At 53.3% G+C, this 16,087-nt stretch overlaps 1 protein-coding gene across 17 annotated transcripts in view; it reads left to right on the top strand.

Moving 5' to 3' along the window:
- The window catches only part of TOX2 (TOX high mobility group box family member 2), a 130,559-nt gene that overhangs the window by 82,491 nt on the left and 31,981 nt on the right, over positions 1-16,087 (top strand). For 12 of the 17 annotated variants that reach the window (XM_089307976.1, XM_089307973.1, XM_051845030.3 and 9 more), the window contains one exon: positions 1,408-1,653. The exons of the other annotated variants lie outside the window; for them this stretch is intronic. In XM_089307976.1, coding sequence (XP_089164102.1) covers positions 1,408-1,653 — 246 coding nt within the window. The remainder of the gene's footprint in view (positions 1-1,407; positions 1,654-16,087) is intronic. 17 annotated transcript variants of the gene reach the window in all.

Genomic DNA, 16,087 nt, shown 5'->3' with positions numbered 1-16,087 from the left:
GAGAGAGAGAGAGATATCTTCCATCTGCTGCTTCACTCCCCCAAATGACTGCAACAGCCAGGGATGGACCAAGCTGAAGCCAAAAGCCAGGAGCTTCATCCGGGTCTCCCATGTGGGTGCATTCAGGTCATCTGCTGCTTTGCCAGGCACATAGCAAGGAGCTAGATTGGAAGTGGAGCAGCCAGGACTCAAACTGACACCTATATGGTATGCTAGCATCGCAGGTGGCAGTTTAACCTGCTATGCCGTAGCACCAGCCCATGGTTTATCATATTAATTGTATTAAAAGGGAAAAGTTGACACAATGATTGAGTCACCCCCTGGGATGTCCACATACAGTATCAGAGCACCTAACTGAAGTTCTTGGCTCCTCTACTTCTGGTCCAGCTTCCTGGGAAGCAGCAGGTGATGGCTCAAGAACTTGAGTCCCTGCCACCCGACTGGAAGACCCAGATGGAGTTCCTGGCTCCTGGCTTTGGGCTGGCCCAGCCCTGGCTGCTGTGAGCATTTGGGGAGTGAACCAGCAGATGGAAGATCTCTTTCTCTTTCTCTCTTTCAAATAGAAATGAAAGTAAATCAGTCAATTTTTTTAAGAATGAGAAAAGTTATTTGAGCCTTCCAGTCGATACAGGGAAAAGGAATTTGATAAAACTGAAAATCCATGCACAATTTTTAAACAGCTGTTCACTTTGACAAGCAGGGAATTCCCTTCTAAAGACGACCTGAAAGAACCCACAGTGAACATTGTGCTTTCTGGTAAAATGTGGAGACATTTAAAATAAGGCAAAAGGCAGGGTGCGCTCTCACTGTTTCCACCCAGCATTGTCCTGGAGGTTCCTGGTCAGTTCCGTGAGGTAGGAACAAATCAACAGATAGGAACTGAAAGGAGAGGGGCCCAAGGAGCTTTGTCCTGCGGAAATGTTTGCAGCATTCACCAAGAGAGAAGGACCCAGAGGGACCCCATGGGACTGAGCGTTAGAAACCCACAAGACAAAAGCACCCGGCTGTCCCGTCAGGACCACCAGACATGGAGTCATACACTCCTACTCCAGTCCCAACTCTTCCACTGTCCCCAGATGGGCCACTTTCCTCCTCAGACCTGAGTCCCCATCTGCAAAATGGGTGGATGTGGAAAGATGGGTCCCAGGTGGGCAGTGGTGGTGAGGAGTGGTGGGAAAGCAGAGAGGAACAGGTGAGAGAAGCCAGCCCCCGCTCTGCATGGGGAAGGCTTTTGTGGGCAGACCCTCTCATGGGCCAGAGCCTCTGTTTGGGGCTGGGCCACCTAGACCCTGTGCCTTGCAGGAGGTCGTCCCTTCTCTCCTTGGCAAGGGGATGTTGTGACCGATGTTGCTGCTGTGTTCTGCGGGTGTAATGCACTGACCCCAGCATGCCCCTTTCACATTCTAGACCTATAACAGCCAGAGCGAGAGCAACGAAGACTATGAGATCCCCCCGATAACACCTCCCAACCTCCCTGAGCCACCCCTCCTGCACCTGGGGGACCACGAAGCCAGCTACCACTCACTGTGCCACGGCCTCGCTCCCAACGGTCTGCTCCCTGCCTACTCCTACCAGGCCATGGACCTCCCAGCCATCATGGTGTCCAACATGCTGGCCCAGGACAGCCATCTGCTCTCCAGCCAGCTGCCCACGGTGAGTGTCTGCCACCTGCCCTGGCGCCCGCCAGGTATGGCAGGAAGGGGGATGATGAGGGAAGCAGAACTGGTTGCTTTCATGGGAGTCTGCAGAAAGTGGGAGGTGGGTAGGGAGATTCAGTGACATCACATTGCTCATTCCAGGAGCTCTGTTTAAAGTGTATTAGAAGGGACAGGCGGTTGGCATGGGGTTAAGTCACTGCTTGGAGCTCCTGTATCCCATATCAGAGTGCCTGGTTCGGGTCCTGGCTACTCTGATTTTTATCTAGCTTCCTGGTTAAGCCTACCCTGGGAGGCAGCTGATGATGACTCAAGTGTTTTGGTCCCTGGCACCCATGGAGGAGCCCCAGATTGCGTTCTGGGCTCCTGACTTTGACCTGTGCCAACCCTGGTTCTTGCAGGCATTTGGAGAGTGAGACAGCAGATAGGAGATCTCTCTCTCTCTCTCTCTCTCTCTCTTTCTCTGTCTCCTGCCTTTCAAATAAAATAAAAATTAATAAATGAAAATTGAAAACATCTGGGTATAGGTTGAATATCGATTATCCAAAATGCTTAGGATTAGAAGTGTTTCAGATTTGGAGTGTTTTGGATTTGGGATGTTTGCAGACTTTACTGGTTGAGCATCTGTAATCTGAAAATCTAAGTACTCCAAGATCCAGAATGTGTCGAATGTCACGTTGCTACCCAAAACATTTTGGGTTTTGCAGCATTTTGGATTTTAGATTTTTCAGATTAGAGATGCCCAACCTACTATATGCTTTGTATTTGTTAACAGTGTAAGTTCATTTGAATTTTGGCTTTTAGTGTATTTACATGATTGTGTAACCATCAACACCATGGATTTTAGAACACTGACCATCCAGCAGAGATCTACCTTTAGCCATCACTTACAACCCACCCTGACAACACACAGCTCTAGGCAACCACCATCTACTTCATGCCCCTATGTAAACACCTATCCTGGACAGTTCATATAAATGGACCTGCATAGTTTTTAATAGCCAAATTATTTTAATGAGTTTAAGAGACAAAGGCAGAGAGAACTCCCATGCATTGGTTTACTCCTCTCGTGCCTGCAAAGGCCAAAGGACCAAAGCCAAAAGCCAGGAATTCAATCCTGGTCTCCCACATGGGTGACAGGAGCTCAGTGACTTAAGCCATTGCTGCTGCCTCCCGGGGTCAGCATCAGCAGGAAGCCGGAATTGGGGCAGGAGGTAGGCGTGGAGCCCAGGCACTCCCACCTACTGTCTCAGCCTTGTCCAGGAGGAGGCGGCCTTGCTTTTGTCAGCTTGTGTCATAGACACCTGTGATGGGGAGGAGGAGCCTCGGACTGAATTCCCCATGAGGGTGACAGGGTGGTGGCTGGGCTTTGTTCTTCTCTCAAGGGCAGCCCAGCAGCCACGGTGGGATTTGTGGCATCTGGGGCATGCTGGTCACATTTCGGCTCTTCTGTTGTTACCTCTGAATTCCTCCGAATTCCCTGGCTTGAAGTCCTGGGTGTGGTCTGCTCAGCGTGTGGTGGAGGGGAGAGGGCAGCGAGCGCCTTTGCCTGGTTTCTCCGGGGATGCTTTCTTTCTGGACCCGTCAGTCACGCAGAGACGTCGTGGTTCAGACTGCACAGCCCTGTGGTTTTGGAGTTTGTTTTGTTTGTTGTTTTGCTTTTAAGGTTTATTTGAAAGGTAGAGTAACAGAGAGGAGAAGAAACAGAGAGAGGTCTTCCATCCGCTGGTTCACTCCCCAGATGGCTGCCAACAACCAGGGCTGGACCAGGATGAAGGCAGAGCCAGGAGCTTCTTCTGGGTCTCCCACATGGGTGCAGGGGCCCAAGCACTTGGGCCATCTTCCACTGCTTTCCCAGGTGCATTAGCAGGGAGCTGGATGGGAAGTGTAGCAGATGGGACATGAACTGGCACCCATGTGGGACGCCAGCACTGCAGGCAGCGACTTCACCCACTACGCCACAGCGCCAGCCCATAGCCTTGTGGTTTTCACTTCACTTTGTTAGAAGGTTCTAGCTGCTTGCCCAGTTAGCATCTGTCCTAACAGAACCTCCCCTGCCCCCAGCTGCCCCCGTTTGGGATTTATGATAACACAAGCAAGATCAAGACCAGGCGGACACCTTTGTCAGGTGCTGTGAGGGTCACAGTTCAAGGTTCAAAGATGAGGATGGCTACAGCTCTAACCACAGGTCACTGGCCTTTGGCACTGGCAGATAATGGAGACTATGTGGGGTAGTGGTTAGTGCAGGCTCTAGCATACCCTGGACCTGAGTCAGATCCTGGCTCTACCTCTAGGGCTTGGATCTTCTTGCCTTGGAACCCTGGTAGTACCCACCTTGAGGTCATGGTGACATGTGTCTGGGGTAATGTATGTAAACTCTGAGCAAATGTCTGGCACAGAGTCAACAGTTGTTGCGTGTTTGCCATTATCGGTAGCAATAAAAAGAACTCCCGCTGTAACCGAATGCTAGTGCCTTTCCTTCCATCTCATTTACCCCAAGGAGCAGACTGCAAATCGTCTCCGGCACACTTGTAGACCATCTGCTTATCGTAGCTCCGACAATGACAAAGTATGTTATCTGCTTCCCAAAGAGGACCCCTGGCCGCCCCTCCCAGGAGGCACTGCTGTTGGGTGGTGTCCAAAGAGGCAGCTGTTTTCCAGATTTCTTTATAACTGGTCCATGTTTAGGATGCTTCGCGAATTTAGATAGCATTAATTCTTCCATTAGTCTGGCTTTGCAGAGGCTCGCTGAGTTTCACATGCCCTTGTTACATAATGAAAGATAAGCCAAACCCATTACCCAGGGGAGAGCACCGGACCTACTGGGAAAACGAGATAAGACCCTGCACACACACTGGGACTCTGGCAAAGAGGACAAGGGGCCCTTGCGGATGCGGTCGCAAATGCATCTGCACGGCAGGGTGCAGGGGGCCTGGCCGGAGCTCCTGTTACACCTGCTGGGGGGTGGAGCCCATACAGCAGGCCTGGCAGGAGTGCTGCTGTCCCGAGGCAGGAGACCGTGCCAGCTCTCTGTGGCCGCTCTAACAAATTACCCCACTTGGAGCATTTAGCGACGGTCATCCCAAGATCCATAACTTTGTTACATCCACCAAGGCCCTTTTCCCCGATGCCAGTTCCAAGGAGTAGGAGCCAGCATCTGTGGAGGCATTGCTCCCTGGGGCAGTGACCTTTGTCATGGCCCAGCCTCTACTGGGCGCCAACCGCGTCCCTGGCATTTTCTGGTCTTGGGTCCTACAAGACGCTCTAGAAGCTATCCTGGCGCACAGGCAGGGGAAGCTCATTTCCAGACACATGGTGGATGCTCTGTAGGGTCAGTGCACACTGCTGTGTGCACCCGGGACAGGTCCCTGACTTGGACATGAGGTCATCACTTCCTCCCTGGGGGCACTGTCCTTTTCAGGGAGGGGACGTGGTAGAAGGAACACAAGATTTCTCATGAGTCCAAAGACACAAAGTCCAATCGGTGCCTTGATGGCCTAACATGTAAAAGGCAATGCCAGTAGTACTGACAGGGTGCTCAGTAGATGTCTGCCAGGTTCTCAGCACGGTTAGGGGTTAGCAGACTGAGCCTAGGACACTGTATGGTCGCCACTGTGTAAAGCAGTAGATGGGGCTACTCCTTGGTATGTGAACTGATACCCTGATTTATGCCTAAGCAGCAACTCCAGGATTCAAACCCAGCCCTGTCCCTGCCCTCCACCTGTCAGTTTTACCAGGAGACAGGGCCCCAGGTGGCACACAGGAAGCCCTGAGGCCAGGGTGCCTCAGGTGTGGAGTGCGCGGACTGGGATGCACCCAGTGTGTGTCTGCGGAGGTGGTTAGGCTCAGGCACTTGACAGACATCTCGTGAAAGCCCAGCCTCCCTTGGCTGTGATCTGAGAGCCACCCATCCCTTGTGGTCCCCTGGCTGGCCCTGTCAGCCTCGGGGCCAAGTGTGGGAGTCATCCCCTCTGCCTAAAGATGTGGCTGCTAGCAGGAATGGTGTCCGGGATTGCAGTGGGACCCTTTTCTTACAAAATTAAATATGCTCAAGGCTTCTCCCTCGACTTCAGCGTCTTAACTGATTAAACATTCATTTCCAAGACAAAAAGAGTCAATTTAGTATGAAAGATATATTTTGCCAGTTTAATTTAAAGCACTGCACCTCCATCTGACCCCTATTTTCATAACTCAATAATTTTATCCCGTGTTGATTGTCTCATTTTGAGAGAGATATTGTATGTATAAATCAGTTTCTAAAATACCCAAAGAAACTCAGAGAGTGGAATTGATTAAGCAGCTTCTGTGAAGTCTGAAATCCTTTATTTTGGAGTCGTCCTTGGGAGAGGTGGGAGCTTGGGGCCCTTCCCCTCCACGGGAGGAATTATCCTGGGTGGGGCTCAGTCTGACATTTCCAGGCAGGTTACTGGGGAAGCTGCACATTTTGTGCGATACGCGAATCTGCTGGTAGAGCTCTGAGTGGATGGAGGCTGGGCCTATGGGGCAATGAGTTCTGACGAGGACTCCCACATCCCACCTGTGGGTTCTGGGGGGCGGGAAAGGTGGGGTTTCCCTGAGCCAAGCCCTGTGGGTCACTGGCACTGTGGGGTCCACGGGGTGGTAGCAGTATGGGGTGTGTGCAGACCTTGACTGCTGTTAGCTTTCTGTGGGACCTCTCCTTAGAGACGGCACTTCTGTCCCAGCCTCAGTTTTTCCATCTGTGAAATAGGGAGCAGGATTCTAGCTGCGGTAAACTCGCACATAGGACAACGGGCATAACTGCTTGTCAGCTATGGAATCCTGGCTTTGAGAGCCCATCGACGGCTCCCCACCACTCACACGTGCCACTGGCCAGGGTCTGAAACCCGGTCCCCCTGCGGGTCTAGGTCCGAGTGCTGAGTGGCAGATTCTTTGTGCTCCAAGTCACTGCCCCAGAACTGTCTCTGGGCAGAGAGGTGGGGTCCACGGTCCAGGGACCCCACCCCCACCCCAGCAAAGGGCATTTCCAGGCCAGCGTCCTGGGCTAGGCTGCTGGGGAGGGGGCTGGGCAGCGCCTCGATTGCCGCTTGGCCACCTTGCTTTCGCGATGTTCACGGGACAGCCGAGAACCTGGGGTGGAGACTGGAGCCTAGGGCAGGGCCCTGAGCCCAGGGGCGGTGTCTGGGTAGTCACCTGTGGAGTCCCTAGTGCACCTCCTCACAGCCCCTCTCTTCCCGCTCTGTGCTGTTCCCCGCCCCTCCTCCTCCCTAACCTGCTGTGCTGCTGCCCTCCTGCTCCCAGGAGGCTTCCCCGTCCCTGCTTGACCCTCACAAGTTGAAGCCTGAGTCCCCCTCCTGATCTGGGCACTGGGACCAGAGCCCCCTTGGGCTTCTGAGCCACATGGGGGGTCCTAGGACCTCCCCAGTCAACCTGTTCCTTTGATTGTGCTTAGTGCATAGTCTCTTGTTGTTCTTTTCCAGTTGTGTCAGTTAGCGTGGGCCGTGTAACAAGCCAGCCCAGCCCTTAATGACTTCGGACAATGAACTTGGGGTGTTGCTCCTGATTCTGAGGGTCAGCAAGGTGTCCGTTTATACCTGGGCTGGCTTGGGGGTGTCTGGGCCGGCTGGCAGCTGGGCCTGGGCTGTGTAGCCCAGAAGGGCCTCATGCATGCCTCGGCAGTTGGCTCGGCGTCTGCCCAATATGTCATCGTGTGGTGGCCTGGGCTCACTCCCATGGTGATTGTCACAGGGCTCCCGAGAGTATCTAGAAAGGGTAGGACCCAGGGGCTGTGGCATACTGGGTGAAGCCTCTGCCTGCAGCACCAGCCTCCCATAGGGGCGCCAGTTCAAGTCCTGGCACCTCCACTTCTGACCCAGCTCCCTGCTGATGGCCTGGGAAAGCAGTGGAAGATGGCCTAAGTGCTTGGGCTCCTGCACCTGCAAGAGAGACCTGGAAGAGGCTACCGGCTCCTGGCTTCAGATCAACCCAGCTCCACCATTGTGGCCATCTGGGGAGTGAACCGGTGGATGGAAGACTTCTCTCACTGTCTCTCACTTTCTCTGTCTGTAACTCTGCCTCTCAAATAAATAAATCTTTTTTTACAAAGAAAAGAAGGGGTAGGACCCAACATGCAAGTGCTTTTCAAACCTCTGCCAGCAGCACATTTGCCACTGTCCCAAGGTGAAACCCAGCAGCAAGGGGTGCAGAGCCACACCCTGCCTCCCAAGTGCAGGGATGGCCAAGCCACGCTGCTGGCTGGGGGTGGGGGCTGGGCCGAATGCAGGGAGGGCAGGAAGGCGTGGCCTTGTGGCCATCATATATGTGTTTTGCTTTCTTGACAAATGGTATCATCTAGTGGTTAGGAGCACAGGGCTGTGGTCAGGCTGACTTCAGCTCCAAACCCAGCTCCTGCATTTGTTACCGCTCACCCTGTGACCCAGCGCAAGGGGTTAACCCTCCCATCTGTACAAGGGAGGTAACATGACTTGTCTTGGAGGAACTGAGGGAGATTCACTGGTTGGATGCAGGTCGAGGGGCACGCAGTCAGCGTTCCGTAAAAGTGAGCCACCCTGTTGATTAACTTACTCATTTGACCTCTGTCCAGGCCAGCCTGTGGGCTGTGGGCCTCGTGGGACCGTGGGCAGGCCTGTGGCTGGGGTGGGCAGCGCAGGACGCCTTGCTTGCACTAGGACTTGGGCAGGGCTCAGAGCTGCAAAGCAAGAGTGAAGTGACAGCTCCACCAGCAGCGGCAGCAAGGGCCAGACACGCCCCTCCTCGGTGTGTGACTGGGGAAGCAGGGGCCGGTGGGAGAACCTGCAGCGTGTGCTTTCCCTGGCGCCATGTTTGCCTCTAACTTCCCTCCAGGGGTGGGAGAAGGGGGGACATTGATCTAAATGGGGATAATTGGAGGCCCCAAGGTCTCTTTTGCATGCACCAGGGTCCCGAGAAACCCCCCGCCCCATGCCTTGTTTTTCAAAGGCAGTAAGCACAAGACATATGTCTTTTTACATTTTCTAAAACTCAGAAAAATGGCTTTAAACAGCTTTTGCTCCCCTGCTATAATTATTTATTTTCAAACACTCCTGCAGGGGACTGCTCCGTTTTCTTACCCTACACTCCTTTTTCTCATAAATGAACCATCACTTCAATAAATCATTATGAAAACAGAGACTAACACCGGCTCTGAAAGGTTGAAAGATTTATGTAACACATTTGTGTTTCCCATTTTCTCATTCTGGTGCTCGGCTGCGAAAGCTAAGCTAATAAAAGCTGCTATTAATATTTCTGGTTGCCTAGCAACCCCAGAGCGGGAGTAATAGCTTTGGCTAGGAAAATAGATGACCGATAAGGAAAAATTCAATTCTTTTATTATCTCAGGGGGAAATGGCCTTTTACTGGAACATTATGATGTACGAGTGTGAAGTCGAACACAAAAGATTTTTTTCTGTGTGTTTGTTTTTCTGTTTTTAATGAACATTATTTTACTTCCACGAACTCTGGCCGGGCACTTTTGTTTTTCCTTCTGCACGCCGCACCCCCCCGCCCCCCCCCCCCCCGCTCCATCCCTCATGCTTAATTTAGCAGCTTGAGTAGTTAAGGATCTGTCAGCGTTTTTAGCGTAAAAATGGTTTTTGCGAAGGTTTACAACTCGGTCATAAAAATCCTCTCCCCGCTAGCACTCGGGCCAGCGATAAGCCGCACAGCGCTGGTTCCTTCTCAACAAGATGCGTTTGTGCAAAGATAAGATTCATGGCTTTTGCTGTAAGAAAAGTCGGGGAGGAAGAAAACGTGTTCTTTTCTGTGTGCTGCTCTGCTTTGCAAGCTGGGGTCGCCGTCTCAGCTGAGAGCCGTCTCTCTAAAGTTTGCAGTGCCTTCAAAGATCAGGGAAGGGCGGAGCGTGGTGTCTTGGGCACCTGCTGTGCACACACTTGGTGTGGCTACCTCCTCCCCACATCCCTCTGGTCCCATTTTTCAGATGTAGAAAGTGAGGCTTGGGGCAGCCATGAGGTCAGCACCTTGGGTGCCATCGTGTTCACCCCCTGGCTGTCTGGCACAGGGTTTCTGCAACCTTGGCACCACCAATGTTGCAGGGGGGAACCCGTTCCCCAGAGCGGGCGCTGGCCTGTGCCTTGCAGAGAGTCCAGCGCATCCCTGGCTGCCACCCACGGTCCGGGCCCCCAGCAGCCCTCGCCAGGTCAGAAGCAAATCCAGAGGCGTCTGTAGATGTTGCCACGCATCCCCTAGGGCAGTGCTGTGCCCCTGGCTGGAAACCACCCTGCACTGTTGTCACTTCCCTCTGTTCCTCTGGGGAACTCCCAGGCCAGTGTCAGAGCCATTCAGAAACCCTCTGTCCCCTGAGGGTCTCGGGACCCTCCAGGCTGGGATTGGGAAAAGCAAGTGAGGCACCTGCCTCGATCCTAAAATTTCAGGGAGTGCCAAGAACTTCAGTCATCAAAGCAAATAACAGGTAATGCAAGAGTTTAAAAAGTCAGAATTCGCACAGAGGACTGTGCGATGATCAGATGAAAATGTAAATGAAGGTGGGCGCAGCCTGAGTGCCTGGGAGTTCATGGTTGTCCCTTCACAGGCTCATTGGCACTGCCAGCCTGGGGCACCCCGAAGCCCGGGCTCACGCTTTCTGCCTTGCTGGCACCAGCATCTCTCGAGGGGCCTGCCTAGCGAGTCTGTGTAGTGTCTGTTTAGTCCTGATGAGCCGTGGAAGAGAATCTCTCGTCTAAGGCCACAGAGCTAGACAAAGGGTGGAGCCGGAGCTTGAACCCAGACTTCTGCCTGCAAACCCGGTGCTGTGTGCACCTGGGTGCCTCTTCCCTGCCTGCAGGTGGCGACTGAGCCATGAAGGAGTTAAACGCGCTGTGAGCACTCACGGTCGGGGGAGGGGCATTTCCGCTTGGTGTCTACTTGGCTTTCCCAGTGGCTGCTCCGTTACTGCCCTCACAGCCCCCATGCCAGGAGGGCTGGGCAGGCAGCTCCCGAGGCAGGGCACCCCCTCAGGGCACAGCCACGGAGGCCGGGTGCTCGGGTGGGCAGGTGCCTTCTCTTGGAACTGTCGTCTGCTGATGTTTATTAGCACTCACTAGTCCTTATACCCATTATGTTGATGTCATTTGATCCTTGGTGTGGAGAAGGAGATGCTGTTACTGTTGCCATTTTATAGATGGGAAGACAGAGGCACGGGGAGGGAGGTGACTTGGCTACACCGCGATCAAAACGGTGGTGCCAAGATTTGAACCCAAGCAGGCTCACTCCCCAGCCTGCTCCCTCAGCATCAGTGAATCCACGAGCAAGGGGGTGAGCGAGACCGGCTTGTGTGTGCAGCGCTGAGTTGCGCCGTTCCCGAATGTTAAGGGTGAAGGATGAGGTGCTCAGTGCCCTAGACAGGGAACAAAGTTCTGAGGACTCAAAGGAGCGTGACAGCAGGGAGGGCTTCCGGGAGGCAGTGGCTTTCAGGCTGGGTCTTGGCGTCCAGAGGACAGTAGCAAAACCAAAGAGGAGGAAACAGACCTCCCTGGTGAGACCAAGTCAGCATCCTTCTGGAATTCGTGAAACGGGCTGTGATGTTTTATGATCGCTTAGCTGCCCTCTGTCCCCACCCTCTCCCCTCCCGCCAGGCTCCTAATCGGGGCTGTGACCCCAGCCTCAGGGAGTACAAGCCCGGGTGTTTGACTTGCATTCCAGGCAAGCTGCCAGCCTCAGCAGAGAGCGAGTTCTGGTGCGAGTGAGAAGGGGGAGCGCAGCAGCGTCACCGTGGCTCTGTGTGCCGCCCCCACCCCTCCACCCCGAGTGCATACTCAGCCCCGTGTTTGGGAAAATGAGCTTTTAGTGCATCGTGGGCAGCACCGAGGAGCACAGACAACGTGAGTTTTATTGGAGTCATTCCCACCCCGGCTCGCCAGATCATGGAAAGTCCGCCTTGCACACACTCCTCCTCTGTGACTTTGTCCATTTACAGCTCGGAGTCTGTGCAAAGGCAGCAAGACAGATGGAACAGATGTCAACATCCACGCTCCAGGGAGACCGAAGGCTGCACTGCAGTGCCAGCCGGGCTGGGCAGGGCCGGGCTGTGACGTGGCAGCCTGGTGCCCGTGTGATGGGGCTTTGTTGGGAGCCGGGACTCGAACCGGCACCCGTATGGGCTGCAGGGATTGCAGATAGCACAGGCCTGAGTTTAATTTTTTTTTTTTTTTAATTTTTTTTTTTTTTTATTTTTTTATTTTTGACAGGCAGAGTGGACAGTGAGAGAGAGAGACAGAGAGAAAGGTCTTCCTTTGCCGTTGGTTCACCCTCCAATGGCCGCCGCGGCCAGCGCGATGTGGCCGGCGCACCGCGCTGATCCGATGGCAGGAGCCAGGAGCCAGGTGCTTTTCCTGGTCTCCCATGGGGTGCAGGGCCCAAGCACCTGGGCCATCCTCCACTGCACTCCCTGGCCACAGCAGAGGGCTGGCCTGGAAGAGGGGCAACCGGGACAGAATCCGGCACCCCAACCGGGACTAGAACCCGGTGTGCCGGCGCCGCTAGGCGGAGGATTAGCCTAGTGAGCCGCGGCGCCGGCCAGGCCTGAGTTTAAACCTGACCTCCTCCAGCTTCTGGCTGTGTTGAGCAAGTCCCTCCTGTTGTGAGGTTGAGCTCTCTTACGTGTGACATATGTGAATAACCCGGACCTTGAGGGGTGGCTTTGCGTGTTCAATGCTGTGATGTGCACACAGTGCTGAGTGTGTCCGCAGCGACAACGCTGTCATCTGTCTCTGAGCACTTTATGTGTGAGCTGTCCCTGCTTTTCTCCCTGCTACCCCACGTGGAAGGTCTGTCCTTTGTGGGTCCCCCAGCAAGCCCACCTGCCCAAGTACAGGTGAAGGAAGCTGACTCCCTGGTTGCTTTCTGGGGTACCCACTGCAGATGGTTGGCTTATCTCTGCGCTCCCAAGTCCCTGGTGGCCACACTGTCACTGTAGCAATCTCTTCTCTTGGCACTGACCTGGGGCTCCTCCCTCAGCCTCGGTGTCTGCCCCAGATTTCGGGGTCCACACTCACCTCTACACTCCCTGAGCAAAGACACCTCCATGAATGGGACGCCTTCCTTAGAGGTGACTCTAGGGGCCCTGGGGTCTGAGTTGGAGCACCATTGTGTTCCACCCTCCACCCAGAGCTGCTCATCGGTGTTTTTCCTCGAGACAAATACTAGGGCACTTCAAACAGTTCACGGAGAATGGAATGAAGGTGAGTTTATTTCAGCGCAAAAGCGTTTCGAAATCCATGCACGATGTTTCAGAATGTGTATTTTCCACTACCTGTGTGAGGACCCCTCGTACAGTTTCCTCCCCAAGAGGGATCCTGGTTGCATCAGTTGGAGTCTCCCAAGAAGCTGTCAGCAGACTGGTTTGGACCAGGCGAGATCTGTTGAGGGGGGAGACAGAGAAGGCACCGTGGGGAAATTTCAGAGAACATCAGGTCTGACCCCCGAGGGAGGGAGGAAGAAGACTGGGGGGGGGGGGATCTTGGACTGCAGCATCGTTTTAAGAAAGGTTTGGCCAGGCTCACAGGCAGTCCTCAAACGTGAGTTGTGCACCAGAGTCACATGTCTCACTGGGACCACCTGCTGTAGGAGCCCTGGGCCCTGAACTCAGGCACTGGCTGGGAACGGCCCACAGTCATGGAGCTGGGAGATCAGCTCGTGGTATGTTCAGCACAGGTGCCCCTGATACAGGAGGCCTGAGCTGTGCGCTCCTGTGGCCATCACAGCCCAGCCACTGTGCCCTGCCATGCTGCTTGGTGCAGGTGAGGGAGCAGCACCTGCATGGAGCCCTGGGCCCTGAACTCAGGCACTGGCTGGGAACGGCCCGCAGTCACGGAGCCGGGAGATCAGCACGTGGTGTGTTCAGCACAGAGGCCTGAGCCGTGCGTTCCCGTGGCCACCACAGCCCAGCCACTGTGCCCTGCCATGCTGCTCGGTGCAGGTGAGGGAGCAGCACCTGCATGGAGCCCTGGGCCCCTGTGCCCAGGGGACATTGTTGGAACAAATGACACCTCCCCCCTGCACACACACACACACACACACACACTGCTGCTTCTAGCCTAGGCCATCATCTGTACTCACCCTCTCCTGCTTCCTCCATGTTGAGTCCCCCACCTTCAGCGATGGCCTTGGCAGGTCCAGATGTTTAATCATCGCTGCCCTTGACAGCTGTGGCCTCCTCAGGTCCGGGTGCTGCCCGGGGCCACGCACAGCTGCAGTGGGGAAAGGTGTCTGGGAAGCACCACGTGGAGCTCCTGGGTCCCTCGTGGAGTAACAGCAGCCTCGCCTGCCCGGCCCTGGACATCGGCAGTCCAAGGGCATCTGAGTCCCTGGCAGCAGCCATAGCTCCTAGCATATTGGGACTCTGTGTCACATGGGCGTGGAGAGCCGCGTGTCAGGAAGGCGCACTCCCCTGTGGGTCTTGGGAGGACACCAGCAGGGCCGCTCTCACTTCGTCACCTTGGCTGTCAATCCACGTCTCTGATTCAATGCAGGGACCCATCTGAGTCTGCTGAAAATGGCCCCACGCCAGCCCTGCACCTCCTCACGAGCTTGGGGTTTCTTTTCCTTCATGTAAAACTTCTGCTTCCTATGAACCTAAATCTAACTTTTTTTTTTTTTATGATTTCTGCCTTCAATGGGATACTTCGAAAGCTCTTCAACAAAATATTGCACTGGTTCTAAAATTATTTTTCTAAGAGCCCAAATGGTTATCAATATCATTTATTTAAAAATCTGCCCTTCCCCCCAACTTGAATCACTGCCATTATTGTATGCCAAAAAATTATACTCTCCCATAGCTGGGCTCCCTTCTCTGTCCTGCCTTCTCTCATGTCCTTCCCACACTTTGAAAGTTACTGTGGCTTCATAGTATGTTTTAGTATCGGACAAGACTGTCTTTCCAAGCGCTTCAGCTACTTTCCTGGGTTGATCTCACCCATTTCTTCTCCCACATGAGTTTTGAAGTCACTTTTATAAAACCATTGCTTTTTCATAGTAAATTTCATTATATCCGCAAGTGAAGATGGCCAGAGTTTGTCGGTTTGGTGTTGGGCTCTGCCATCCAGACACACATCGTGAATCTCCATTCATTCAAACGCTTTTGCCTCCTATTTTAATGTCTGTATGTATATCCACATCTGCCTATAGGTGAGCCCAGCACTTCTCTTACAGATTTTATGATTTATAATTTTACATGAGGGAGTCTTCAAAAGTGCATGGAACTGCACATCATGAAAAAATCGGGCATGGATTTCATATTTTTTGACCAACATAAACTTATCTCCATTTTCCATGAACTTTTTGAAGTATGTTCCTGTATTCACATTGTTGCTGGTGAATAAGAAATCGAAGTGGCTGGGAAGTGAGGTGCAGCCCTGGGCCTCTTCCTGTACCCCTGAGTCTTTGTATGATGTCTCAGGTTCATTTTATCTTATATTGATTTCTTATTCTAACTCTTCAGAATCCGAGGTTTGAGGTTGCTAGCAGTGCTCCCACACCCACAAGGAAGAGCCTTACGGTGCTCTTAACACTTCTCTTCGTTTCCTTGCAAGAGGTTGAGCTTTGACCTGGTGCTGCTGCTGTCATGGCAGAGGCCTCTCCCTTCTCCCCCAGTTTAATGACAATGAGATGCACCCTTGGCAGAGAGTCCATTTTCTTTAGCATATTTTCATTTTTTAAAAAAGATTTATTTATTTATTTATTTGAAAGGCAGAATTACAGAGAAGGAGAGAGAGAGGTCTTCCATCTGCTGGTTCACTCCCCAAATGGCCACAGTGACCTGAGCTGCGCTGATCCGAAACCAGGAGCCAGGAGCTTCTTCCAGGTCTTCCATGCAGGTGCAAGGGCCCCATCTTCTACTGCTTTCCTAGGCCATAGCAGGGAGCTGGATCAGAAGTGGAGTATCTGGGACTTGAACCGGCCCTTATGGGCCCATATGGGATGCCAGCACTGCACGCATGGCTTTAACCACTATGCTACAGCACCAGCCCCTTTCAGTTTTTTTGGAAATTTATTTATTAGAAAGTCAGAGGTGTAGAGAGAGGGAGAGAGAGAGACACACATCTTCCATGTGCTGTTTCATTCTCCAGATGGCTGCAACAACAGGGCTGGCCAGGCTGAAGCCAGGAGCCAGGAGCTTCCTCCAAGCCGCCCACCTGGGTGTGGTGACCTGAGCACTTGGGCCATCTTCCACTGCTTTTCCCAGGCCGTTAGCAGGGAGCTGGATTGGAAGTAGAACAACCGAGACACAACTGGTGCTCATAGGGGGTGCCAGCATCGCAGGTGGCAGCTTTCCCCTCTACGCCACAACGCCAGTCCCTCTTTAGCATACTTTTAAAAAATTCTTAATTTTTCAGCTTCCTTACAGTTTTGTGGAGCTCTATCAAATGCCTATTGTGTATTAGGATGGTCACATCATTTTC

Source organism: Oryctolagus cuniculus, chromosome 11 (genome assembly GCF_051225735.1).
Source record: "Oryctolagus cuniculus isolate XC-2025 breed Fujian yellow rabbit chromosome 11, ASM5122573v1, whole genome shotgun sequence".
In the NCBI taxonomy this organism is placed as follows: Eukaryota; Metazoa; Chordata; class Mammalia; order Lagomorpha; family Leporidae; genus Oryctolagus; species Oryctolagus cuniculus.
Note: the sequence above shows the minus strand (reverse complement) of the source record. Positions and strands in the feature narration are given on the sequence as shown.